Source organism: Anas acuta, chromosome 3 (genome assembly GCF_963932015.1).
Source record: "Anas acuta chromosome 3, bAnaAcu1.1, whole genome shotgun sequence".
Lineage (NCBI taxonomy): Eukaryota > Metazoa > Chordata > Aves > Anseriformes > Anatidae > Anas > Anas acuta.
This window is the reverse complement of record NC_088981.1, coordinates 22292516-22320378: the sequence shown is the minus strand read 5'-3', so window position 1 is coordinate 22320378 and position 27863 is coordinate 22292516. Positions and strand designations below refer to the sequence as shown.

Sequence of the window (27863 nt, the reverse complement as noted above, 5' to 3'; positions counted from 1 at the left end):
TTTATTATTCCTAGTTTTCTCTTCCCTTTATTTTTTTTAACCTCCCTAAGTACTTATGTGCAAGCCTAGTATTTTTGTTTCTCTTTTTTTTTTTTTTAATATAAATGAATAATCTAATGAAGTATAGACTTAGTATTGAAGAACAATTTGGCTTCCTTGCCACTAAGATGCAAACTCACCTCTCAAACCTTGCTTAATGCTCCCAAGCCAATCTTGAATGCAGAAAGTGGTTATTCAATTCCTTAACTTCTAGAGTGCTGGAGCCCCAGCCTATGTTTCTGTACTAACCACGTGACCATGGAATTCAAGAGCTCAGGGTGTTCAGAGTTTCCAGCTCTGTCCTGCCCTTCAGGTGAGGAGGTCTGTATCCCCCACCATCTTCATGCATGAAGCAAATCAGGTTTCTAGGCCAGTCCAGCATAACATTCAGTCAATCATTCCTCTTGCAACAGCTGCAGTGACTCAGCTTTGACTCAGTTCTTGAACTTGGTCAGGGCTGGTTCAGTAAGGTAGCATTCTCTGGTTACAATGTCCATTCTGAATGAAAAATGGCACTGAAACAAAGCCGTCAGGGTTTAGCAAAAGGAATTTTGCTTTTTATTATAACCTTCCTTTGAATACAGTGTCATTTGTGCTTCTGATCTCTGACCAGACATCTGTTTAAAAAAAAAAACAAAACAACCCACACCTCACAGTCCTTATGTAAACTCCTGGACTAGAACAGCTGCAGCTGAATGATGTGATGGAGAAGGCAGGTAAGATAGCATTTTACTTAAAAATTATTTCCACAGGAAATGATTTGATTTACATTTTTCATGAAATTAGTTCATTCACCAACTGGTTACAGAGGCTACATTTAATTAGAACTAGCCACACAGGTACTTCCTTTCTATTGCACGTTTAGAGTAGGTTCAAGTCCATCACAAAAAGGTTCTTGCAGCCCAAGAGGATAGATGAGTTTAAGGTGATCATAAATGCACATAAGATGTCTGCAGCAACTGGATAAAAATTAATCCTGCAAAAGCTGAAATATACTGAAATGAGACAAATGGCTTCAAATAGAAAACCATTTCCTAAAATCCTGACCGCAGGAAGTGTGCTAGAGTCCATTCCATTGAGCTGCTGACCAGATACTGCAGTCAGGGCTTCTGCGCTGGAGGCTGTGTATAGTCCTTGGAGCCTGCTGGTGCTGGAGGAGGGCCTGCAGGGTAGTCTCTAGGTGCTGACAGAGGCAAGTCTCTGCTAGGAGAAGGTGTATAGTCCCTTGAGCCAGGCGGGGGTAGCTGTGGGCCTTGAGGATAATCTCTCGGGCCAGGAGGACCTAGAGGTCGGAAGGAAGGGTGCCCACGTCCGTATGCTCTGGGATCTGGAGGGGGTGGTAGCGGGCCAGGGGGCAGATCTCTCATTCCTAATGGTGGGCCAGGTAAGAAATCTCTTGCAGCTGGAGGTGGTAAGGGAGCGCCACGAACTAGAAGGAAAGGAAAACGTGAAAGGTGAATTAAAGCTTACTTTGACATAAACTTTGATGCTCCTGATTTCTTCCTCACTTATTAATTTGCTGGAGCAGTTCTGGGGTAGGTCATTGTCACATGGCCTGTGAAGTCTGCATTAGTTATATTCTCATGCCTTTTGGCTGCTCGTTTCAATTTTAGACTAAGCAGACAAAAACACTTTAGCATTAAGGAGGCTTGGGAAAAAGAAACACAGCCACCCAAACCTTCAGAGCCAGACAGCTAGACCTCATGAAGAACGGGGAGGCTGCATTCCACCAGGTGGCAGATTCCCAGCTCTATAGCAGTCTCCCTGAGAAGCTCAGTGGGGTAAGTCCAGTTTCAGCAGAAGGCAATACAACTGTACCTAGGGGCACAGGAAGAGGCCGGGGCCCAAAGTGTCCACGCAGAGGAGCTGGCGGCGGTCCGTAACGAACAGGTGGTGGGGGCGGAGGTCCCATCACTGGAGAGGTCATGATGGGTGTCCCAGGGAAAGAAGGCGGGCCTTTGGGACTAACGTTAGCCTGCGTGAGATCAGGTTAAAAATCCAGTATGTTACTCACTGCATCAGAGAAACCTTCACACTACTGAACACCACAACCACTCACCTGAAGGCCGAAAGGTGGAGGAAAAAAAAAGAAAAAAAAAAAAGACAGCCCAAACTGCAGTAACCAAGGAGAAGGAAATACACTGCACCATCACTGTCCCTTCACCCAGAAGGCTGCGTGCACTACCTAGGAGTGAATACTTCGTGTATCTTCTGAGATGGCAAGTTTCTTGAGTACAGCTTTAGCTAAAGAGAAGATCGACCGATCTCTTTTGGCTGATACCTTTTTGGTAAAGGGCCCAGCACCGTAAGGTACATGTGGAATTAAATAGTACAGGTAAGTCCGTTTCTTAAGATTACTGTAGTCACTCCAAAGTTAAGTGTTTCCCTGCAGCCCTTAACAAGAAAGGTCTCATTTCCTTAATTCCATAAAAAAAAAAAAAAACAACAAAAAAACAGACAAACAGACAGCAACCGTTCATCATTAGAGAAACCTTTCAAGATATAAGCCCTTGGTTAGTTTTGCAGAGTGTTTTGTTATTTAGCAGTTCAGAACAAGAACACCAAGCCTGTTACTCTTCTCCATCAAAGCAGCGTAACACCATATTCCGCCTCTGAATACTCACTGTAGGTGGTTCAATAGATGAAGGTGAATCAGTAGTTACACAGGGGGCCTCAGACTCTTTGGGAGAGGGCTGCTTTTTTTGGTGAGGGTGGAAGGGGACAGCAAATAAGGATAGTGACAGGATATAGACAAGACAGAACATGACACAGTTAAAGAAGCAGCAAGAAGTACAGTGAATCATGTATTAGAAATGGTTCCTGAAGGTTGGTTGTTTTTTTTTTCAGCTTACCGCTCTATCCATTGCTGTGGACGGGGAGGAGGTTCTTGGCCCACTACTGATCAGGGATGCTACAGCAGGCCCAAGATCTGTAGAGAGAGCCATATATGTTTTAGTGATGCTCTGGGAAAAGGAATATTTGTCTTGAAGTTCCAATTCTGAAGTGAAAAAATAAGCAAGTACATTGCAATTGGTTGTAGACACCACATAGCTTACCAGGAACAGACATCCTTCCAGGGATCTCTGGTGGCCTTCGTGGAACAGAGGGGCCATCTACCACTGTACCTTAAGGGAAACACCAGAGATTCTAATGAACACATGCTCAAGCTATTTCTATTAAAATAAATAAGTCTCTGCATTACTAAAGCAGGTGCCAATGTCCCTACAATCAAGATCAGACCCCCTTGGGTTTGTAGCATATAGGATACACAGGACAGGAAAGAAGCTTCACTGCTTACCAAATTCACCTCTTGAGCCTTCCCTTCGAGGAGCAGAAAGGGGCCGACCAGGAACTTCTATCATCTGTGTCGGTGATGGATTTCCTCCACTCACAGGCGATGGGCCGAAAGAGCCATCTCTACTTAAGGGCCCTACATCAAGAAATAAAAAAGCGATATACTTTTCTACAATGTATCAAAGCCTTTTTTTTTTTTTTTTTTTTTTTTTTAAGAATAAAATCATTTGAAGACCAAAGTTTTGGGAGAAATGGCAGCATTTACCTCGTCGTGGTGGAACTTGACGATCGGGTCTGCCTGGAGTTGGCTTCACAATTAACGGTCTTTGAAGCATAACAATTTTTTGGTTCACTTCTATTAATCTAAATTTAAAAAATAAAGTTATTTTTAATTAAAGTAGCACATGAGTTGCATTCATTAGCATGAAACAGTATCACAAGCAAACTGCATTGTAAAATGTTACAGCTTTTACCAAAAAGTCTTATTTCAACCATCAAAACAGTTTAATACTTTAAACCTTGTATACACACTGCACATTTTACACAAACAAACTGAGCAACTGGCATAGTTTGAGCTCCTCCCCTCCTAAGAAACACAGCATGTTCACAGCGCAATAAAGACAGCCTGTACTGTACTTACTTTTGTCTCAGGTTGGCTGCTTCTCTTTTTTCTTCAGCCAGAGCTCTCTCAGCAGAGCGGGCAATAAGCTGTGAGGGAAAATTTTGCCAGCTGCATTAACTGGACCAGCCTGAAGCCAAATATATATATATTTTTTGGTATCAGAAATGGAAGGACATTCTTACCCAATTGTCATGTGCTTTTTTCTCATGAGCAGCAATCTGAGAAAAAAAGAATTGTATTAGCTTTTATTTGTCCAACAACTAACATTTCCAAGAACTCAGAGCATTAAAAGGATGCAGGAAATGGTGACACAACAGCCAGCAAGCAGGTCATTTACCTGGTTTTTGTATGATCTCTCTGTTTTTTGCAATTCTTCTTCCATATCTTGAATCCTTTGTCTGTATAAAAGGAAAGAGGCTTAAATGAGTTTTTTCCCAGCAGCTGAAATAAAGGAAAATAACAGTTTTCAGAAAAAATACGTTACTTGTAAACTTTCACTTCCTCAATGGCCAGCACGGCTTTTTCATCTGCAGCAGACAGCTTCTGCTCCTTCTCCTGGCGCTCATATTCTTCTTGAGTTAGTTTTCTACATAGGGGAAAAAAAAAAACTGAACAGTGCAACACAACAAAAACAAACAAACAAAGCAGCAACACCATACAACCATACTACATCTACTACAACTCAAAATCAAGGAAGATTAAAAAAGACAAATGCCATCTTTTAAAACCAACAGACAAACTGTGTGTAAAACCTGAACATTTACAATGTAGAATTGACTGGAAAGACCTGTCAGAATCTAACAGTTGTAGAATAATTCATCTCTTCAATCCCAAAATTTACTTAACAATTCTACAGATGATAATCCAGATTTAGAAAGGTACAAAGAAATACGCAGAGCTAACATCTAACTAAGGAAAGGTCTAGAGAAAAAGGGGGAATTTAGTACCCAGGTAACAAACACCAACAGTCATCAAATGTGTGGAAAGAAGCTTTTTTTCAGTATTCTCCATATCATTTTATTATGGGACCAATTTTCACAGTATTTTTAACCTTATGGTTTGCTAAATAAAAATATTTCCAGAATAATATAAAAAATTAAAGAGGCTCACTGTGTGTTTCTATCTTACAAAAGCTATCCCACAAAACTGGAGCCATTAAACTCATAGTTAACTATTGCTAACAGCCAGTTCAATGTAATCCACCACAATAGCTACATGTAGAAACAGTTCTTCAAAAATACAGGTAGTCCTAAATTCAAATCAATACGTAACAACAGACAGTGTAACTTCCTAAAAGTTTTGGAAGGAATATAAATCCTTCTGTCAGAGATACCAAGTTTTTTTTTTTTCTTCTTAAAAATTGGGCTATCCTTTACCTCTCTAATACGTGATTATTACATCTAGGTCCTGAGGTTACGAGATCAGAGCCTCACTACTGAGGTGCTATAAAGCCTAAGTTCCTTAGCTTGTTCCAACCCTGTGCTTCTCCCAGCCCACACACTTGAACCTTAGAGCTTCCGAATTCCCCCACACTTGAACCTTAGCGCTTTCAATTGCTTCTCCATCGAGTTCCAGTTTTCTTACAGAATTTAACTGACAATGTCCCTGAATCCTACCTAAAGTTTTCTCCACGGAACAATTTTTTTTTTTACAGACATTTTAGTAAGTAAATAAACGAATGCATGAATGCTACATGAATAGATACACGTTCCTTCTTCACCAGTGGTGTTTCATTCGCCTCAGCTATCACCATGAACTCAATTTAGCCCTTTGAAAAAAGCAAAAAGCTCACAAGGCTAAAATAGTAAGTTGCTGCATTATGAAAATTAGATTCATTGAACAACAAAAAAAATCAAAATAAGTGAAACAAGTCTTTATCAACATTCTCTACCTTCTCCTTGACAATACGACATACCAACCACAGAATTATCAGACCAAACCATTCTTGGTCTCCCCCAGTTATTTTTTTTTTTATTTTTGTTTTTGTAGAAGACAATACTGTGTGTGAAAAGTGACACTGTTCTCAAGTGACATTCTTGAGAATCTGTGGGTAGGCTGCTAGTTTGAACTGTACTTAAATGGCAGTCATCAGTTTTCAATATAAGTTCAACTTGAAATCATTTGACCCTACTGAACAAAGAGCATTCGGATAGTGCTTATGATCAAGTATGTTATCTCGTGAAAGAGTAATGAAAGGCTTACTTCTGGAGCGCCATTTCTTTCTGCTGGTAAAGTTCACCGAGAATCTCTACTTTCTGCTGTAGTGTTTTACATTCATTTTCCAGTCGAGCTTTGGCTGATTGTAGCGAACAGGAGTCGTGTTCTAGCTTTTTTATTTGCTCTGTCAGAGAAGCAAAGATAAGCGAAAAAGTTGAAAGGAAGTTACAAAGAGAACTGTTATGCCACTTAAGTGTTCTGTTTCTTTTTAAACTACAAACAGCATATTGTCCTAAGCGATTCTTTTGCTAAGCCTACCCACCTTCCAGCTCATGTCTTGCTGTTACTTCGTCACTCAGTTTGGACTGCAGAAGATTTCTGTCTTCTTCAACTATGGATAACATAGTTTTTACCTAAAAATTAAGAAATGTTTAGGTTCTTAGGCATAGCAGTAACATGGCTGCATTTATTAGATATCTTGTGCAGCATACCCTGGAGACGTCCATCATCTGCTTAATCTGAGTCTTCATCTTTTCATTCTCATTATCTAGAAGATAAAAATAAATTTGTTTTCCTTATTTTTTAACCCCAATTCTCTGGACTCTGTAGCTGTTAAAAATAATACTCCCTGCCTTTTAACCTGGGAGAGGTCCAAAGAAGAAAAGGTGGGGGAGGGGACAGGGAAACAGGACAAAACACAGTAATTCAAACAACAAAACTGGTAGATTTATTTCAAAAAACATTCCAGAAGATTCCTCCTTGTTACTACTTCTAGCCATGACACTAACATGAATGTGAATGCAGCATCCATTATTGGACACAGTATATGAAAATCAACAAGTGGGAATTTCCAGCCCACTTATACTGTACAGTTAGAAAAACCACAGGAAAGGGGAAGGATTCAGAATCACAGACACAGCAAATGTTTACAATATTAAGCAAAACAAACTTCCTGAATAGTCTTGCAAACTTCCACTCCAGTCTTTCATGTTAAAAGATGTGATTACCCGAATTAGCTATCTATCCTGAGGTAACCGTAATACTCGTATTAAAATAACTGTAGCCTAGCAACAGAGCTGAGATTCTCAGCTTTCAAAACAGTCCTAACTGCTAACTTCCATACACATTTAATTGTTTATCTTTAAAACTCATTACACTTACAACACACCTGAACAGTAATCTAAAAACAATCTTAGCGCTTTTATCCACTTCTCCCTTCATTTGGATATTTTGTGTTGACTGAAGGTTCAACCTGTCAGTCTCGTAAACCCACAAGCAGCTACACACGTGGATTCTCCTTGTTCCCCATATGACACAAACTTAACACCTTACATGTATATCCTTTAGCTACTGTGTGCAGCAGCCAGCAGGTAGGATTACTGTACCTGGCAACTCTCCATTGGCCAGATCGTCCCCTCTGCTCCATTCATGCCCTTCACCATCCTTCTTGGCATCAGATGAAGAATCTATGTCAAGCTGCTTCAGCTGCATAATGCAGTTAGTTAAAACCTAGTACAGAAATCATAGGATCACTGAAGGAAAATTGTTCTACGTTTTAAGTATTCCAAAGTATTTAACAACATGTACTGTTTAAGGCTTGTTACAAAGAACCTACCTCAATTTCATTTTCCTTATAGGCAAGTGCTTCTTCTATGTCCTTCTGAGACTTCTGATACAGTTTAATCTGCTCACTGAGCTCAGTATGTCTCTCACTCCAGCCTTCAGCTTCTTTTAGCAGCTGTATGAAACACCAAAGCAAGACGATTTTTTTAATTATTTTGAGTAGAGGCTATGCGTAACAGAAATCTGTTTTACTACCAGCTCTGGTGATAACCAATCACCACAGGTCACAGATCAGGTGTGAACTTAATTATCACACACATTACTAGTCTATTGGCAGAACTGGATGCTGGGAATCTTTTTGCAAATTACACTATTAAGCAGTTTTCCAAATTTTTATGTTTTCACATCTGGTATCCCAACATCAGAAACAAACTGCTCACATACTTCAGAACATGAACAACTAATTGCAGCCCAGAGGTTAACCAAACCAGATTCCTTAAAACAGCATTTACTTCATGTATGAAAAAAGAAAGCACAGAGACACTTGCAAGTATCTGCAGAAGTACTGTCATGACATTTCAGGGCTAAAGGGGCTCTTCATTTAGCTTTGCTTCAGAATTGTTTTTTGGCAATTCGTGACTCTGACATCCCAAGTACCAATCTCCTGATCACACAGTGACACCATATCAGTGCAAGTTTTCTGTGAAGTTACTGATAAACAAATCACTGGAACTGGCAAAGCCTGCGTAACGGAGGCGTGGCTAACTTGCACAAAAAGCCCGTGCAAGAAGCATGAGGGGTTTAAATATTAAAAGTGAAAATTCTAATACGTTAAGAAAACTCAGATGAAGTGAAGATACACTCAAGAAAACTAGGAATAAAGCCCTGATATTTAAATCAAAAGAGAAACAGCGTCTGGTCAGAACTTACTTGTTCCTTGCTCTTTTTCAGCCTAGCATTCTCCTCCTGCACATGCTGGAGCTCTGACTTTACCTTTTCTTCATTTAATTTAGCTTCATTAAGGGCTATCTGCACCTACAAATGAAACAAAAAAAATGAACAAAAAGAGTGATAAAGGTCAAAATTTAATAGAGTAAGAGCAACATATTACCGGGAAAGAGAAAAAAAAGTTATACATGCACAAAGTGAAATCTTACAAGTTAGCATTTTCTATTAGATACTACGCATGAATTTTCCTGCACAGAACTTATACCTGTGACTGTTGAAAGAATGTAGACACCTTACCGAAGCTTTTCAATACTTAAAGGAGGCTTATAAAAAACAGATGGAGAGCAACTTTTTGCTCAGGCAGACGATGACAGAAGAAGGGGGAATGGTTTTAAAATAAAATAGGGGAGATTTGGATTAGTTGTTAGGCTGAAATTCTTCACTCAGAGGTCAGTAAGGCACTGAAATAGATTGCTCAGGGAAGCTGTGGATGCTCCGTCCCTGGAGGTGCTCAAGGCCAGGCTGGATGGGGCTTTGAGCAACATGATCTAATGGTAGGTGTCCCTGTCCATGACAGGGGGCTTGGAACAAGGTGATCTTTAAGGTCCCTTCCAACCCAAACCATTCTATGATTGTAGATGACAGGTAATCTTTACCTCTGACAGCTCAGCAGAATGCACACTGATAGCCTCTTCAAGTTTCTCCAAGGACTTCTGGCTTTCAGAGATCTATACAAGAAGATGAGCAGTGAGTCTGTATTAGCCTAGTACGTGGCATAACCTGCGTGTGTCATTATTTTAACCTGTGCATCTTGAAAAGCATAAAAAGAATTCTTAATGCCAACAAACTACCATTCACACAAGCCATTAGACTAGCAGCAACAGCGCTGCCTTATCAGCAGGGCAAGGAATAAAAACCACCCTGCACTTTAGAGTCACCTTTCGCCTTTGACTCTGCCTGTGCATGGCTGGGAAAGCTCCCTTTATACCTACGCTGCCTAGAACAAGAGTACCACGTGTTGCTGTCATTAGCAACAACCTTTGATCAAAACACTAAAGAACTTGTTGGAGCTTTCTATTATTTCAGCAAATCGGGCTTTAAAAAGGGGAAGAAAAAAAAGAAAAGAGTATCACCTCTGGACACAAATTAGGGGCAGCTTAGAGATCTTCACATTTACTATCAAATTAGATGCTTCCTCTAATCACAAGAACAGTTCTCTTACCAGCCTGAAACCTTCAGCCCATATTGTTATGGAACTTCCTGGCTTTTGCTAGGATTTATTAGACCAGCCCACAAGTGAAATACATCTGTTTGTGTATGAAAGTATAACTACAGAAGCTCACCAAATCTTAAAAAACAACAAAAGTCAACAGAATCTCCCCCCGAACTTGGAATGAACCTGAAATTTCATTTCAGTTCCTTTTGAGGTGGGTCATCTCATTTTCTATACTTCTCTCCGTAAATGAACAGGATGCAGCCAGTTGTAGGGCATTTTAAGGACAGTGCAAGACCTTAGTATGATTGCTCTTACCTTTTTCTGTTTCTTCTCATTCTGTTTTCTCTCAGTTTCAAGCATTGAGTGCAGACTTTTTATTTTGTCATCCAGTTTACGATTTGCTTCTTCCAGCCCTTTGACAGTGTCCTACAAAAAAACAAAAAAAAGGGTACAACAGCAACTAAAGCAAGTTATTTTATTAGCACATTTGTGTTTAGTACAGAGATGATTAACTACTCCTTACCTTAAGCCCTGCAGTTTCATCAGAGAGAATATTTTTTTGCTCTTGGGCTGCTTTCACTGATTCCTTTGCTTGCTTTATCTAAGTACAAGAACAACCAACAGAACTGAGCAAACTGTCAACGTAATATTCAGTAAGAACAGAAAAATAAGAATATACTACCTGTTACACATACTGTGACAACACAACAAACCAATAACAAAGTCAGGAAGGCAAGAGGCAAGAACCTAGAATGATACCTTTTCGTCATATTCTGACATCTTGTCTAGGATTTCTGTTTTTTCTTGTAGAAGGTTTTTAATCTTTTCTGCAAGTTGCTTTTCAGTCACTAGGAAGAAAAAGAAAGCTTATAGTAACTGTACTTCACACCCTGGAGGAAAAAAAAATTAATCAGAGCTATCACTTTAGGGAACATTTTCAAGAAAGGAATAAAGCACAAGTCAGGACAGTTGTAAATTTCCTGGCAATCAGCCCTTTCTGCTGTAGTCTGAGCATCTCCAGCTTTCATTTAAAGCTAGGACTGAAAACAAGACCATAAAGCATTAAATACTGATGCAAAGCATAGGGCTCTTGCATCCAGTTCACAGGAGCTGGTCACTGACCATGCAGCAGAGAGAAGTGAGGTGCTGGCTAGAAAAAGAAAAGGTACATTCAAGGGAAGAATTGACAGTGAGGATGTTGGAATGGTCTCAGACTGCTGTGTGATACGCAAGGGAGATGCAACCACTTTCCCTAACAACTACCTCTTTCTGCTGTACAGGAACTGAATGTTTGGTCAGCAAAGGATGAAAAAATAGGATGAAAGCTCTGAGTTAGCGGGAACAGAAAAGAGACCGTCAGCTAGCAGATGGCATCACCGAGCCTCACGGAGCTGCACGGCTTTCTAACAGACACTGTTTCTGGGCTTCAAAGAGGGCTGTGACCTTTCATCCTGAAGGTTCTAGGAACTGTTCTTTAGTCATGCATTTGTTTCTCAACCCCAACAACTCTCCAACCAACCTTTAGGATTCATTGTACATTATTAACATACTTAAATTACTTTATTGCAAATTAATGCCGATCCAATTGGAATTCTTTTTCAAGTCCTAAACCACCCCCATATTTGAACATCCCAAGGCCCATTTGCCTCACAGCAAATCCTGGAGCACGAACAACAGGAAGCACCGGTTGTTCCAACTGCATCCTACACAGTGCAATTGCAACTGCTACTCCTCTGCCCTCTTTTACGTGAGGGCTCCTGGCCTAGATGTCTCCCGGCCCTTCCTGCTTCCAGCAACAACTGCTTAAGTACAAGACAGTTCTGAGCACTTTAAGGGGGAAGGACTCCCCACATTAACCCACTCTCCCAATTTTACTGTTGTGATAAACAGCAGGTAATAGATTTTATCTTCAGTATTCCAAATGTAATCTATCATTTAATGCATTTTTGTCACTGTTAGCGTTCCTCTATTTTATATAAAGGCTTTTCAGTATCAACATAATCTATCATACTTGAAGAGTATTTGTACTTAGCTTCAGTAGTTTCTATACAAGAAAACATTTAGGAGAAAAAAAAAAGATTAGACCTACATTCCACGTTTTTTCAGGAAAGGCTTTTAAGTAATTTATATACCAGAATAACAGTGTTAGTGAAGAGAGAAAAACACATGTTTTCCAGAAAAAATCCCCTTACAGACTTAAGATGGATTTTTTTCGTCTTGCCAATCTGCATGAACTGTATGGAAAGAAACTGCCGTACAACTAAAACAAAACTAGAGAGAGATGACAAATAAATAGTATGGTTTGTGAGGAAACAAGCAGAAAGAATATACGAAGATGATTCTTTCATGTTTTCATTTTGTATTAAATTACAAATTGTATCAGTCACCATACTTTGAATTCTACTTCCTTTCCACTCAGTACCATTTAATCTTACATACATCAAGCTATGAACTAGCCACAGGAATATCTGCGTATTTACATCTACATTTAGAAGGTCTCTTCACAACCGCAAAGCAACCAGTTTCAGACTCCCTTCAACACAAAATGGCAAGAGGAATTAGATACTGCTTTTTGTGAGAAGCACCAAGCAAAAGCAAATTCACTGTGTTAGAAAACAGAACAAATTCTTCTCCACTGCCATCATACCAATTAACCAAGGATCGCATTTAAGTTGAACCATGTGGAGCTTTTCCTTGCCTTTTTTTTTTTTTTTTGAATTTGCAGGTGTGGAATGCATTGTTTCTCCCGATCAGAGCATGTTCCAAATAGACAGATTTAAGTAAGCATCACCCACCAGCCTAGCTTATACCATAACCAGATTTAGCATTATCCTTGAAAGGAAGTGAAGATTAACACTGTCCACTGAAATGATCTTTAACGTTTTTATATGCCTAACCATCAAGTACACCAAAAAGCACAGTGAAACCTACCTTGATAGATTCTACTCTTTACCTACAGAAAAAAGAAAAAAAAAAGAAAAAAATTAGCCATAATGAAGTGAAAGTGTCCTTTTTTTCCCCCCCCATGGAAGCAAGTTACCACATATACCCAGATTAAAGAAGCATACGGAAAGTACATCCACCACTGCCAACAAGAGTGTTGAATAACACCACAAACAAGCTTAAGCTGTTTTCTAATAAAAGCTTCTAGGTTAATGCCCTGTCCTAGTGCCGAAGTAAATATCTGTTTACTTAGTCACTGAAAGGTTGCCAGTAACTGGTCACATCCCATAAAAAAAAAATAAATAAATAAAATTGAACTGCTTTGCATCAAACAACAATCATGTACCTGCAAACATAAAAAACACTTGCACCCCCAGCCTGACCCACCATCTTAAAGCAATGCATGTTTGCATTACAGGGGCTCATTTCAAAACTAACATCATTAAAGAAATTCACAAGCTCCCCTTTTTATGCTGTTAGGTATCAACAGTATTTTGCATTTGAAACTGACATAGTGCATTAAACATCAAAAGTCAAGCAGTGAAAAAAATTACCGGTGTTACTCCAGATAATATTTGGAAGTATTCCACAGATTTCCAGTGCATGCCATCACTGAATTGGATAGCTATAATATAAGCTGTACATAATGAGAGCTGATGATGGCATTTTTCTTGCACTGAAAGTTATCCACGCATGAAAGAAGGGGAGAAACGCAAAGTGAGAAGCAGAGTGAGGAAGAGGATCTTCGGTGAGAATTATGATCAGGTTTTTAGGTTTTGTAGTATGGTGTTATGGACAATATGAAGGGTGTGATTAACTGCTTGTTTTGGAGACAGCAACAGGCTCCAGAATATAGAAGGCTTTTCATTGCAAATATTCACTGACCCTTTCTCTTCTCGGCCCTCTAGATTTATATCATGTTCCCCTGCTTTGCTTTAGAAACTACCTTTTATTAAGAAATCTTCAATTAACAGCTTAAAAGGAATGCCTTTTTAGTTTGAAGAAAATTACAAATTACTTTAGCTATGAACCCCAGCATTTGGTTCATATTAATGCTTTAAACGGAAAAGGTAAAAATGCCAAAGACTGCATATCGCTTTGGCGTTGGTAATGCTGGAAGTTCAGTCACAGAAGACCGCTCAGCCAGTTAAGTATCAGTAGGCTCCTAAGCAGGAATTGTACTCACTGAAAGGCAGGTTCTCCAGAAGATTACAGCGAGCGTGGCAATTCCCACTAAGGCAGTGATAATAACAGGCTCCCATGGAAGTCCATGGAAATCAGGCCCAGGACGAATATCCTCAGGCAGCGTAGCAACCAACTAAAAACCAATTAACATTGAAAACTGTGAACACGCTTGCACCAAGCACACGGGTAAGACAAGCAGCCTGACAAACGCTTTTATCCCTCTCACAGACCCAGAGAACCATCTAGAGCTTTCTTGCAGCCTTTCTGTAAACCGAAAACGCTGAGAGAAAACCGCAAGGCTGCTGCGCTCAGGATAGCGAGCGAGTGCTTGCAAGCCACCCGACAGCCACCCCCCGCTGGCGAAGGACGCGGCTCCCCGTGCATTTTGTGACGGGGCGCCGGCAGCCCTCGGCTCTCCCCACACACCTCGAGGCGGTCGGAGCCTCGGGACAACGCCGCGGCGCCCCGTTCCCGAGCAAGGCTGACCCCCTGACCCCTCACCCCCGCGGTGCCCAGCAGGCCGCCCCCCACCCATGGCCGGTGGGTAGCCGAGCCGAGCCGAGCCGAGCCCAACGGCTACTAACGGCTGTCACCGTCCGTTAACGGCCGCCCGCGCGCGCTGCCCCTCACCTGCAGCAGGCGCCGTGCCGGGGGGGCCTCCATGGCGGCGCGAGCCAACTCCAGGCACACGTCAGCCCGCGGCTCCCCCCGCCCCGCCCTGCCCCGCCCCCGCCGCGTCATCGGCGCGCGCCGCGACTCACCTGCAGCAGCAGGCGGCGGGCAGCGGGCCCCGCCCCGCCCAGCGCGGCCCCTGAGGCGCCGCCGCCTCCGTCGCCGTCTCCGGGGGCTGCGGGAGGGAGAGGAGCGGAGCGTTAGGCACCGAGCTGCGCCTCCCGCCGCCCTGAGCTCGCCCCCGGGGACAGCCCGGTGTTACACGGGGGGTCCCAGCCGGCTCGCTGCTTCCCTGCCTGGCCAGCCGTTCTCGCAGGAATTGCCGGCGAACAGCGTGGAACCGCAATGAAACGCGTCGTGATGTGGAAGAGGGGCTAAAATACAACTGAATCCCATTGCTCGACTCCATAGATAACCCAAAAGCCACTTAAAATTCGTTAGCTACCTTTACATCCAAATTTTCCCCTCAGCAGTTGCTTAAAAATGCTCGGCTAAGGGTGCAGTACCTCAGGTTCAGTACCTCAGGGGCCCACACAGGCTGAGCAAGAAGCGCCTGAATTTTGGCTAAATGCTCAGCAAAGCACCATCAGAGGTGAACGCAGAACAGCAAGGCTGGGCTTAGCACAGAGAACGGTCACAGGCAATTTGATACCAAAACAGAGCTCGGGACGATGACAGTAACAGGATCCCTGCTTGGCACAAGGAGCGGTCAGCAGAGGTCAGCATGTTTGCTCCAGAGGGAGCGGGACTGATTTTAATTTTGTTCCCCTCAGCAGAACTGAGTCAAACCTTTCTCCTCCTCCAACAAAGCCTTTAGCCAGAAATGACTAGGTGGCTTAAGTGAGGCTATAGTCCTGCTGGAAAAGTACTTTTGGCAGGGATATAGCCCAGAGTCACAAGTTTGAAAGAACAAGATCATGATTCTACAGCCTAATGGCTGGATTGCCAGTCCACTCTGCAAGTGAGGAAACCTGGGCTTCCAGTCATTTCTGCTCTTATCTGCTACCACCCTGAGACACAGTATACCAGCCCTTGCATAGAGTTAGGATTACAGTACTTACAAGAGAACGTTATTTTTCTCATTTCTATAGCACAAAAAGGTAGTAGAAAAATCTCTGCTGAGATGAGTGGCAGCTACACAATACTACCACTAGAGGGACTGTCACAGATTATTAAAATCTGTTAGGATTACAGCAACACAGAATGGAAATGTTAGTGAAAAATCTTGCTATTTGCCTATAAGAGGAGCATGGCTGAATGGTTCTAAGAGCAACATAACAAGACAACCAGATTCAAAAAGGTTACCTGCAGCAGTATCTTCCCTGGCACTCTCTTCTGAATCAGTTGACCCAAACGAAGTATCAGCCAGTGGCAATCTTCTTTCACTATTGTACACTTCTTTGGCTTCTGTATTATCCGAAAAGCTGGCTTCTTCAAGCTCAGGTGGAACATTAACACTTTCCTCATCCTCCTCTTCAGTACTCTGAACTGGCCTCTTATCTTCAAGCTGCTGAAATTTCTGATTGCTCTCATCAGCAGCATTTGGATTCCTGACAGCATCTGTGTCATATTCATCTTCTTTTGCATCACCTGTAACAGAAAGACACGAATTTAAGTATTGAACTGATGTGCATTTCTTACTCCCAGCAATCTCCAGTGAAATACTGCATTTGCAAAGCGATCTTGGCACTTTTTGACACTTCAACTTGTACTGCTTCAATATATTTTCAGTCAAGTTTTATTGGCATCTAATCAAATGTTCACATGGAATTTACAGAAGGTATCAACCACTGACCATGCAATGAGACATTTCCATTGTCTGTGATGTGACTTTATCAGAAATCACATACTGAATGTTTATTACCATGAAAGAAGTCTTGCTAAGAGCATGTCTTACTACCTTACACATTAATTAGAAAAAAAAAAAAAATAGCAAGACTGTAGCAAACTCCAGCACGGGTTCTTCCCCTGCTAAAAGATCAGTTTGTTCAGTATTTCTACTCTTTTTTATGAACGTGGACCAAAATAAGACAATAGAGACATGTGAGATTTTTAGGTGCGTGGATTTAGTGCCTGAATGCTGCATTAGTCACTGCATTAGGGGCTAGCTAGTTCAGAAAAAAAGACTCCTCTCAGTATCCTAGAACATTCAGCACTTCACTGTATGCATATCCACATTTCTTGAAAGGGGAGCTGGATGTCTCCTCCCAGCTGTATTCACCCTCTGATCCCCCTTTCTTACATAGAATCTGGTCCATAAAAACAAACATAGCGAGCACAATCTCTCACAGGATTTCCCACCCAGCACAATGGCAAAAATATTCATTAAAAAGAAATAAAATGCCAGCAGATTCTGCAGGGTTTTTTCCAATTCTGCTCCCTCACCCTCCTCTTAAAGCTTCTCTAGGTTACATAGCATTGGCTGGGATATGGTTTTACTACATCTGTTGACTGGTTTGGGGTTTAATGATTTATTGATCTTGTTTGATTGTTTTTTGCTGTGCAAATGAAAAACACAAAGCTTTCCTGAAATCTACATAGAATGGCCATCGTATGTGCATTTAAACATCCTACCTTGAGCATTCAGCTGATCATCCTCCTGTTCGAGAAAAGATGCCAGTGGGACGCTCTCGCTAGCAGATGAATATTTACTTCTTAAAGAATATATTAATTCCTGAATATCATCCATCAGTGCACTCTCTTCATCATACAAATCCATCTCTTTCACCACCTCCTCTTTATTTTCTGCTACCCTGGAATCCAGAACTTTCCCTACCACATCCATAATGCTTGATTCTGAAAACTCAAGTATCTGGTCCAAAGCTTTTTCTATGTCTTCATTATTATTGCTTGCCTTCCGAGCAAGCTCCATCTCCACCTTCATGTCGTGAAACATGGCTTCTATCTTAATCACGTGTTGGAGCCCCAGATACTTGTATAGACGCATTACACGCTTTTCATCAAGGAAACCTCTAATGATTGTGAGCCGCTTCACAGACTCACTGTATTCTGTCACCGTGTCATTTTTGGCTGCTGAAATGTCAGCAGGGCTGGGGAAACGTGCAGACTGCTGGTGGTCATTTCCTGTATCCGTTATATTTTGCTTCTCTTTTGAGCCTCTCTGTGGAATGTCCTCGGGGACATGATCTTTCCTTTGGTGAAAGTCACTGCTGTCCTCCATGTCAGAAGATTTGAAATTATATTCTTCCACAGATGATGGTTCCTCAGCTTCAGAAGACTCCTCATCATCTTCTGCAGTATGTTCCATCTCATCCAGTTCAGCATCTTCATTCGCTGGTACATCAAACTCTTTGTTTCCAGTCTCGTGTTCATCTTGCATGCTTATTATTTTTTTAGCCTCCTCAGAAAACAAGTTTGTTTCCTCTCCTGTTTCATAAGTAGGATCTGCAGTTCCTGAAAAAGCTTCACTTGGTACTTTTAATTCAGGGTTTCTTCTTTCAATATCTAGTGTATTACCCTGTACATTTGCAACCCTTGCATGCAACAGCTTTGCACTTGCAGCATTCTCATCTTCCAGTAGTTCTTCTTCCATTTGTTTCAAGTCAGCGTCATCAGCATCTGTCTCTCCAGGTTGCAATTCTGGCCTTAGGGTTTTTTCGCTAGCTATATTTGTGCCAAGATCTTTGTTTGAATCTTCATCCTCAGTATGAGCAGTTCCTTGCTGTGTAAAATTTGCTCTATTAGTATTCTGTGCAGTACTTCTTGATTTTTCTTCAGGGGAACTTTTTTCAATGCTTTTTTCAAATCCTGTCATCTTGCCAAGATTTCCTGAAAGCTCTTCTTTCACATCTGCCTCTGAATACTCAGTTTCATTTTCCCATGGCCTAGGTTGCTCAGCAGCTCCCCTATGGCTTGGGTCTCCCTCACCTGCAGGGGTTTCTTTCATGTTTCTCCCTTTTATTTCAGGTTCTTCTTTAAAAGAGGCAGGTTTTTGACTTTCATGATCAGCCTCCCCTTTTTGTTTTGAATCTTCTTCATGTCTTAGAATTTCTTTCTCCACAGAAGGCATTCCATGCTCCAGTTTGGCTTTTAAAAGCTTTGTATCTCCTGTGTCACTTTGAGATCCATTTTGTACCTCTTCCACTGGTTTGGTTGGAACATCAGCAGAAGGCTTATACCGATCTCTTCCTTTCTCCTTCATTTTCTCCCATAACTTTTTGTGCTTTAAGTCACTTTCAGAGATCTCTTCCAAGGTGTCGTCCTCAAACTTTTTCTCCTCTTTCTCTATTTCAGCAAGTGGCACTCTTTCTGGACTTATGTTCACATCACCAGCAGGTAGACCTAAAGCATCTTGCTTGCTTTCAACAGAGGGTTTGGTCTTCAGACCATCTCGTGGACTGGGTAAAGCATGAGGATCAGGCACAGTTGTACTTTTCAGCTCTTCAGTATGCAACACCATTTCATCAGCCATAAGCGGCTCTTCAAGCTCTTCGGTTTTGTTTGCTTTTTCTTCTGAACCTGGATCTCTTGCACCTATAGGTTCATTTCGAAGGAGCTCTTTGGAGAAATCCTCAAGTTGAGCTGTTGGTGCTTCTCTCTTGCTAATTAGCATCACCTCATCCTGTTTCTCCTTTGTTTGCTCAGATTCAAACCTGTCCACATTCATACTGTCACCTGACTTAGTGAAGGCATCCTTAATTAATGCATCTGAATCAAGTTCTTCCTCATCATCTCTTTGGTTATTTAGCTCCATAGCACCTTCATTTTCGTCAAATTCATGATTTTTTGACTCAAAGCTGTTGTTTTCATCAGCATCTGAATCCCCTAGGGATTCCTCCTCTTCCGCCATAAATGACAGCAAAGGGATTTCTTCAGATGGATCCGCAAAGTCTGACTCCTTGTCTGAATCGTGAGCATTAATGCTCAAGTCTTCATTAAAATCATCTTCCGATGATGTAACAAGACGAGTCACTTCATCATCTGATACAACAGCATCAGCAGTTGAGCCAAATTTTGTTTTCAAGTTTATAGAGAGCTCTCTGTCTAAAAGTGTATAGGCATCGACTTCTTCGCTCTCTTTGTCAAGTTGACTGGTTTCACCCTGAGCAGTACTAGTGTTTTTGGTATTTTCACTTTCTAGCCCTTTTAGTCTCTCATTTAGTGTTCCTTGCAAGTGCTCATGTGCAGTTTGATCTCCCTGAGAGTTTTCTTCATGACTACTGGCACTGGAGTCTACCCTAGTACCTTCAGTTCCTTCTATAAGAAAACTATCTACTTCCTCTGTCATGGTGAGGGCTTCCTTGTCTTTCTCTATGCTTAGTTCAACATTGTCTGCCTCCAAAGCATCAAGGGACTGTACTGTATCAGCCTTTTCAACCTCCTCCTCCCCTTCAGTTCCTTCAGCTGCTTTTGTCCTTGGATCGCTTGATTCAGTTTCCCTCTCATTTGCTATTGTCTCTTTCGATGACTTCAAAAGTTCATCCACATTATAATTATCAAAATCATCCCTTCCGCCATCAAAGCAAACAAAGTCTGTTTCCTGAAATGAAAAATAAGATGTAGTCAATTTCTATTTTCTACAGTGAGGAGATCCAATCCATTTGGTTGACTGCAGAGATGCAGCAGCAAAGCAAATGTTAAATGTTATTAATCATGCAGAATCCTTCATCCTCAGAATTCCTTTTCAAAGCAGTTGAAATTTTGCCCAAGGACTCGTAAAAACCTTAATAAAAAGTTCATGCCTTAACCCCGTCAAAGACCTCCTAGCGAGGAACAAAATGGAAGCCAGCAATGGACTTGACAGTATTGTAATTTACTCTTCATCTATGTCCTGAATTAAAACCTATTCTATTGATGAATGCAAATAACAAGAAGAAAATGCCACTAAGCTTCTTTGTCCAAGGCTTTATTAGCTGGTATATCCTCAGATGACTAAGCCCTCCAAGCAGGAGCTGCCTGTCACACAGTTTCTGAAAAAGAAATTAAAGTCGTGCAAACCACTGAATACAATTTCATAAGGGTCTGAAGCTGCATCCATGCAGTTCCAGAGTTACTAACTATTAGTACACAAGAGCCATTTGTGTAAGGGTTAAAGGATCAATTCTAAAATCAAAGGGCCAGCATTGCAAGTTTTGTTTGTTTCTGATAGTACTTTAAACTTCTAAAGTTTGAAAACAATTCTGTATACCAAACAACTTATGTGTGAGCCAGTTAGCAGTGTTTCCAGAGCTCAATCCAAACAGATTTTGTTGGATCAAAAATGAACTTTTCAAGAAAAGAAACATCAGTGCCCACATTTTGGTAATCACACATCCATCCACATACATACCTGTGACAAACATTTTGCCACCCAACATGTATGTGCACATATGTAGCTGCTTACCAACAACAGATAACTAAGGATTGCTGGTATCTCCGTTCTTTTTCTCAGTAATTGTATTGAATGCTGAGGAAACAGTAACATCACAAAAAATAATAAAAAAATAAAACTTACATCTGTTGGTAACTCTAGCTCCTCATTGGTATAATTATGATTTACTTCAAGTAGATCCTTTGGAAAATATCCAAAATCACTTCCAACCTGCCAGAAAATAAGCAAGCAAACAAAAAGCAGTGAGGAAGTTTCTGAAATCATATGACTTAAAATACTTATTACAGACACTAGTCACAAACACGTCAGACTCACTCTTGAGTATTTCTAGATGGAGTTTAACACAGTAAGTAGAAGAAAAAGATTAGCAACACCTTGTTTCTACAAGAGTTTTCATTGAGGTTGTATACCTACATTGCACAGTACTTTTGTGAAGTTGCTAAGTTTAATCATTTGTGCTTCCAAGACTGACATCATTATTAGCAGAATTGGGAGTAGAAGCCCAAGCACTCTGGCTCACATGTGCCTTAACTGCTATTCTGTGCTCGCATTACTGCCATATTTGCCTTGAGTATTTTCTCAAGCAGTAAGTAGAGGAGGGTCTTTGACTAATAAGACTTACATTCGTGCACAACATTACATGATTGTAAATAAATTTATATTGTAGTTCAAGGAAAAAAATATATTTCTTAAAGCAGATTTTAAGAAAGTTAAAAATCGTCCCTGAGGTAACATAATAATATATTTAGAAAACTGGGTGGAAAGTATATATCCCCACCTGTCAATGCATCATTGATGTGCAGTGAGCAATATAACAACAATTAGTTACAGATGGCTATTTGAACGAGAGGCAGGATGCTACGCCAAGGCAAACAGTGGAAGACATGAATCTCCCTTATCACTCACTGGTAAGACACACAGTAATGCTCACTTGAGAGTTCTGACAGCTGCTGTCAAGAAGCCAATATTAACAGCATGCTATCGCTACACAGATTAGATAATCCAGGCAATTAGAGCCTGGTGGACACACCCAGAAAGGTGCAGCATTCCTAGAGCACCAAAATATCTGGAAGAAAAAAAAATTTGGTCATTTCCTCAATTTTTGTTATTGAAGGAGGAAAACAATTGCCAATTTGCTTGCTAAGCAAACAAAGTAAGTACAGGTACACTATGGGATTTCCTTTATTAACTATTCCTCATTCTTAACCTACAATCCACAGTTAAGACCCCTGAAGATTGTTAGAGAAGAGGTTAAAAAAATCTACTACATCCCCAATCACACACACTTACTTTGTGAACACACATTAGAGAGACAACTGATTACACTCTTAAGGAAGAGAGATCGTGTATGCAGGTTTTAATAGAACAAACCTATTATTGTGAATTGGAATTAAACTAAACAAGTCAAATTAAAACCTTGTCTTTGTGCTGAATACCACAGTTTTATTTTAAATTGACATATTTCTCTCTACAAACACGTACTCCAGTTTTAAACTATCTTTCTTGAAAACAAAAGCTGAAGCTTCAAAGTAGCCTCCTTACAGACTAATATCCATGACTACCATTATAATTAGGCATCACAATTTGGAACTCATTTAGTATAACCCTAGCTGCTGACCATACAAGTCCTCTGCAATGACCCAGTTTGCCACTTATGTGGTTTATGAGCAATACATGATCTGCATGCCCAAAATTTTGTTTATTTCCCTACAAGTCCAGTCTTGTGAGAGAAAAAAAATATGCCCCACTGTGCAAATAAAGGAAACATTCCTTATTCTATACAGATATGATAGAGGAAAGGCATTATGAATGCCAAGTCAATGAGGGAGAAAAAGATGCATCCTTCACACCACTCCAAAAACAGTTTCACTCCCTTCCCAGACAAATTGTCCTGGTGGGACAAAACCACGAGGCTGTGTACACAGCATCTATCCCCACCAATGCCCACATGCGACAGCCAGCTGTGGCAGTTTCATCAAACACTGCTGGCTAAGAAGCCAGACCCTTACACCACCTACCTCCATGAGAGAACAGACACAAACACCATAGGTACCTAAAACTGCCAAAACACTGATTAAAGGAGAGAGACAATTTGGTCTGCCCTTTCTGAATGCTGGCATTGTTAAGAAAACACAGAGACAATGGGAACAGCTTTCCTGATCCTCTGGATCCTCCAGACATACTCTGCCTTCCTGTCTTATCCAAAATTTACCTTTCTTCTTTTCTATTACCCCACATATAAGAACAGGGAGGAAGTGTGATCTGCAGCCAAATCCATTTCTTGTAACATGAGGCCAGAAATAGTTTTCTCAACCTTGAATTAAAGTAATAAACCTCAGCCCTTTGCTGTACGATTAAATAACAATCTTCTGCAGCAAGAATTTAGAGCTTCTTTGATGAAATGTTTTGATAAAAAGGAGTGGTTTTAACTTGAATTATCTATGCCGTTTCGGAGCTCTGGACCCTACTAAAGATGAAGGCAGAATGCAGGCAAACTGCATAAGAGGAAAATCTACATTGCAAAACTTGACATTGTAAACAATGTGAGGTGGATGCTAAAGAAGAGGCTACTTGTACAGTAGGACATGATGCACTGGACAATGACAGTACCAGATACGCCCTGCCTTTTGGGAAAAAAAAAAGAAAGAAAAAAGCATTTTCTTAGGACTGAGCTACTCATGAAATTCACGACATAAAATCACTGTTAAATAATGTTCATAGAATTCTCCTAGTGTTTGGCTTTGTGGTATTAATGAGGTTTAAGCAGGTCTGCTAAAAACTGTATGCCAGGTCATGTACAGAATATGTATTACAGCTGGGTGCCAGAAGTTTTCCGTGTGCAAAATACTGAGCTCAACAGGAATTCTGCAAGCAACGAAGTATGACCCAAGTCTTGTATAAAGGCTCTGTTTTGTTATAATACAGTATGTTTACTGACACTGAGCAAAAATCAACAGTAGCTTGAAAAGGGTGGAGTGAACTTGATAAGCAAAGAAAAGAAAGCCCAAACCCAACTGGTATAGATTTTTCAGCTTTGGTGAATCTTTCCTTAACAGATCATTTCCCTTCTGGTCAGAAATACTATTGCAATTTTCATGGCTCCTCAAAATCAATTCCAGGATTAGAGCCTGTATTTATAACTCTTTTGAAATAAACCCCAGGTTGCAGTAGGTCAGACTTTTCATACAGACGTTCTCCTGATCTTTGTCCCCATCTGAAGGTCAAAAAGTCAAAGCTGTCCCCTGAATTCATAGCTTATAACAGACCCTCATAAATAATTTCCCCCAGAACTTCATCAAATGGAAAGAGTCAGTAGGATAGACACATGGGATCAAATATTGCACATGGGCACAAAGTCATGAGACAAGATACCAAAAGGGCTGTAGCAGAAAGTAACGTGCCTTCCACTGGACTATGTTTCAACGCAGAGCTCACCAGGTAGCTTGTTTTTAATTAGCCAGCAGCACACAACAGGCATGGGTTGCCTGCATAAATCAAGCTGGCCAGCCGAACCTGGCATAGGAAGTCACAAAGCCTGAGAGAGACCGCAGCACTGTTTGCAAGTAGGGTCAATGGCCTGTTCACACAGTCCCCTACTGAACGTGCAAGGATCTCTGGCACCTCTGACCACTCCGCAGCATTTACAAACTAGTTTCAGTACTACCAGCTGTGTAAAAGCAGTCAGTAAAACCAGGGAAATGAGGAAAAAAAGACCACAGCAACTGACTGAATGGAATTAGCCTAATATCACTGTCCTGTAAGAAACAGAAAACGATGTGACACAATAAAAAATACAACAAACAAGTCGGAGTTTCACAATTCTTTTAGATGTGCCAACTTCAGTTTTTACTTGTTAAACTCAAAGCAAAAATCCTTTTAACTTGGAGACACACCTAACTGTTGCATGAGCTTCCTATCGGTGAACATGGTTAAACTGCAAATTAAAGCAACTACCTTAAACATGTTGTCTGATCTTAGAGCCTGTGCTACATCTTGTTAGTAAAAGATGCAAAATTGGCCCCATGCTACTAACACTCATCTCAAGAACTGGCAGGCCTGGAAACCTGTAACATCTAATTAACCAGATTATTTATGGTACAGTACATGTCAGAAGGGAATTAACAGCACCATACAATTATAAATCCTTCTTCTTTAACCACTGCTGCAGTTTTCTGTTCTCTCCTGTATTGTTCTAATTGGATTCAGCTCCTGCTGAGAGCCTGGCTGTCCACACCCTGCTTGAACAGGTTAGAGAAAGTGATACATCCTGCTTTCCACTAAATCACTGGGCCCACAGCAAACACCCAGCTGTGGCTTTCAACCAGTCTAGACCACTGTCACAGCCAACTGCCTTCCTTTGGTAGCAGGCCAGAGTAAGAAACGAGATTGAAATAAACACTTCGGACACACAAAGAAGGTGTGTGGGGAAGCAAGGGAAGGGGACTAAACAACCGCCACAATTTTCAGGGGAAGCCCACAAAACCGTCTCTTCCTTTAGGGTTTCTCAGTTCTGCTTCTGTCAGGCAAGTAAGTTGTATATCATGAAAGCCGAGATAAGTTCTGTTTTGTTGTTTTTTGTTTGTTTGTTTTTAATAAATAGAACTGCAAGTTCACATCTAAAGAAGGGCTTGCTACAGGGATACTCCTTTCCTATTAACGTCACTCTCTCAGATGGCCAAAAGAAAATGACGGCCTAGATACAGTCGCTATTCTGCAAGCTGCTACAATGAGTTACTAAAGCTGAAAGACATAGACCTTTTAAAATACAATTTGCCTTAATTCTTTTTAGTTGTGTTACTTTTTCTTCCTTCAATTCCACATGCAGCTTAGACAAAAAGGACAAAACGGCAGCTGAACATTAGGAAGAGAGATGTAATTAAAACACGTATGTGGAACAATCTAGCAAGATCCCACAGAGGGCAGGATGAGACCACGTCATGGGTAAATACAAGCGCAGGTTTAAGTCTCCCTAGATGGGATGGGAAGCTTAGCTTCTAGGTAGCGCAGGGGTCACCACTTAAAGTGATGCAAAGTATGGTTTTCTACACAAGGGAAGCTTTCTAAAAGAAACACACTGTTTTTATCCCGTATTAGCATACCCATTTTCCCACAGATCTTAGTGTCTCAAGTTTGATGCAACTCCATCCAATTTTACGTTGGTCTCAAGGCAAAATGGCATTCCTTATGCTGTTTCTCTATGTTAAAAACCCCACTCCTTCTTGTAATTTTTTTTTCCTTTTGCCTTGTACAAGAAGAAAGTACCAAGAAGAGCAAAGAGAACAAAAGCTTTGCAGTACTTACACTTCCAGCCCAAAGCTCTGTAGATTTTCCTATTAGTTTGTAGTATACATACACCGCTTCTCCTTTCTTAAAATTTACAAAGCGGCAGTCGGGACCTTTAAAATCCTTCATTGCCTTCCCTCGGCACATTAACACTGTAGGGAGAAAACGAAAAGCAGAGTTAGTGTTGGCAGCGCAATAAGGCAGCCTGATGGGAAGGCGCCGAAAACGAGGCCTCCCCGCATTCACAGGGGGCAACTCTCAGGTCAGGAGCGGAGGATGTGATTGAGGGAGTAAGATGGGAGGTTAGAGAGAAATAAACTCGCTGATGGAGTGCGTGATAAAGCACTCGAGGATTACTCGAGAAGCACGCTACAGAGCTAAGCGCTAACGTTAAATAAGATGGGTTGGGACCTGTTTCACGGCAGAGCAGCCCTCCTATCACCCCAAGCACAAAAAGCACCCACGGGGGGCACTTGTGACAAGAGCCCAGCCGGGTGGGTGCCGCTGGCGAGCGCCCAGCTGCGGGCAGGGGATCGCTGGGGATCACTGGGGATCCCCTCCCCAGCACCGCTCCCCCGGCACCCCCCGGGCCCCTCTCCCTTGCGCCCCCGCCGCCCCCTTTCCCTCGTTAAGCCCCCCGCGGGGCGGAGCGGGCCGGGCTCGGAGGCCCGCGGGCGGCCGCCGCCACTCACTGCTGCACTCGGGGTCCGCGCAGCGCTTGCGCTCGGCGAAGCGGCGGCCCAGCTCGGGCCCGGCGGCGGCGCAGAGCAGCGGCGGCGGCAGGGGCTGCAGCAGCAGCAGCAGCAGGGCGAGGAGCAGCCGGGGGTCCGGCGGCGGCGGCGCTGCGGCCATGTTGGCGGTGGCCGGCGGCAGGGAGGGAGCAGACACGTCAGCAGCGCCGGCGGGAGGGCGATGTGGCGGGGGAGGGCCCGCCGCGGACCCTCCCTCCTCCATCCGCCCGCCGCCGCCGAGACGGGGCCCCGGCACCTTCCCCGCCCCTGCTGGGGGCTGCCCCGGAGCCTCTGCACGGGGCTGGGAGGCCGTGAGGGGACCCCAACGGGACCCCAACGGCCGCCGCCGCTGCTGGTGAGGAGCCCTCGCCGGGCCAGCCTGCCAGCCCCCGCCAGCTGTCCCGGCGAAGAAAGTGCATGCAAATACAGTGGTGAGGGCGAAAGTGCCCCAAACATCGCACCCTGCACCGGCCCGGCCTTCCGCGGCCTCGGTCTCCGCTTGCTGCCCCGTTTTAGTCGTGATTGCTTGCAAGGCAAAAGTGTGCTGCTCACGCTTACAGCTTTCTGTTAGCTCCTCGTTGCATCTAGTACGTTTATATTGTTTTAGAGAGGCTTTCTGCTGCTAAAATGGCAGAGCAGCAGAAGTCACAACAGTCACGGACAGAAGTGAAATTAATAAAGCACCTTCTCCACCTTTGTTTTCAGACCCATATCATTCATTCATCGCAGACTGGGCAAAGGGCATAAAAGCCAGCCGGGAAGGGATAGGTATGATCAGAGAGTTTTATTGATGGCTTATCAAATGGCGGGGGAGGAAACAAACAAAAACAAACACACAAACAAAACAAAACAACAAAAACAAAAACACTTTCCAAAGGG

At 42.1% G+C, this 27863-nt stretch overlaps 1 protein-coding gene across 3 annotated transcripts; it reads right to left on the bottom strand.

The window, feature by feature from the left end:
• Positions 1-568: 568 nt before the first annotated feature.
• On the bottom strand, positions 569-27170 carry MIA3 (MIA SH3 domain ER export factor 3). 3 transcript variants are annotated; one of them, XM_068676053.1, is made up of 29 exons: positions 26946-27170; positions 26272-26405; positions 21094-21180; positions 17214-20139; positions 15945-16229; positions 14729-14814; positions 13969-14100; positions 12771-12792; positions 10599-10687; positions 10363-10440; positions 10155-10265; positions 9280-9351; positions 8606-8710; positions 7728-7850; positions 7498-7621; positions 6604-6659; positions 6435-6525; positions 6158-6296; positions 4440-4541; positions 4293-4353; positions 4138-4173; positions 3974-4041; positions 3599-3696; positions 3338-3469; positions 3096-3164; positions 2892-2968; positions 2664-2735; positions 1858-2014; positions 569-1468 (listed from the first exon to the last, which is right to left on the bottom strand). In XM_068676053.1, the coding sequence occupies exons 1-29, from the start codon at positions 27103-27105 to the stop codon at positions 1140-1142; spliced, it is 6021 nt and encodes a 2006-aa protein (XP_068532154.1). In that variant the 5' UTR covers positions 27106-27170; the 3' UTR covers positions 569-1139. The 3 variants fall into 3 exon arrangements, with proteins under 3 accessions (XP_068532154.1, XP_068532156.1, XP_068532157.1); XM_068676055.1 differs by having other exon boundaries at positions 2664-2732; XM_068676056.1 differs by lacking the exon at positions 2664-2735 and having other exon boundaries at positions 26946-27169.
• Between the last annotated feature and the right edge of the window lie 693 nt (positions 27171-27863).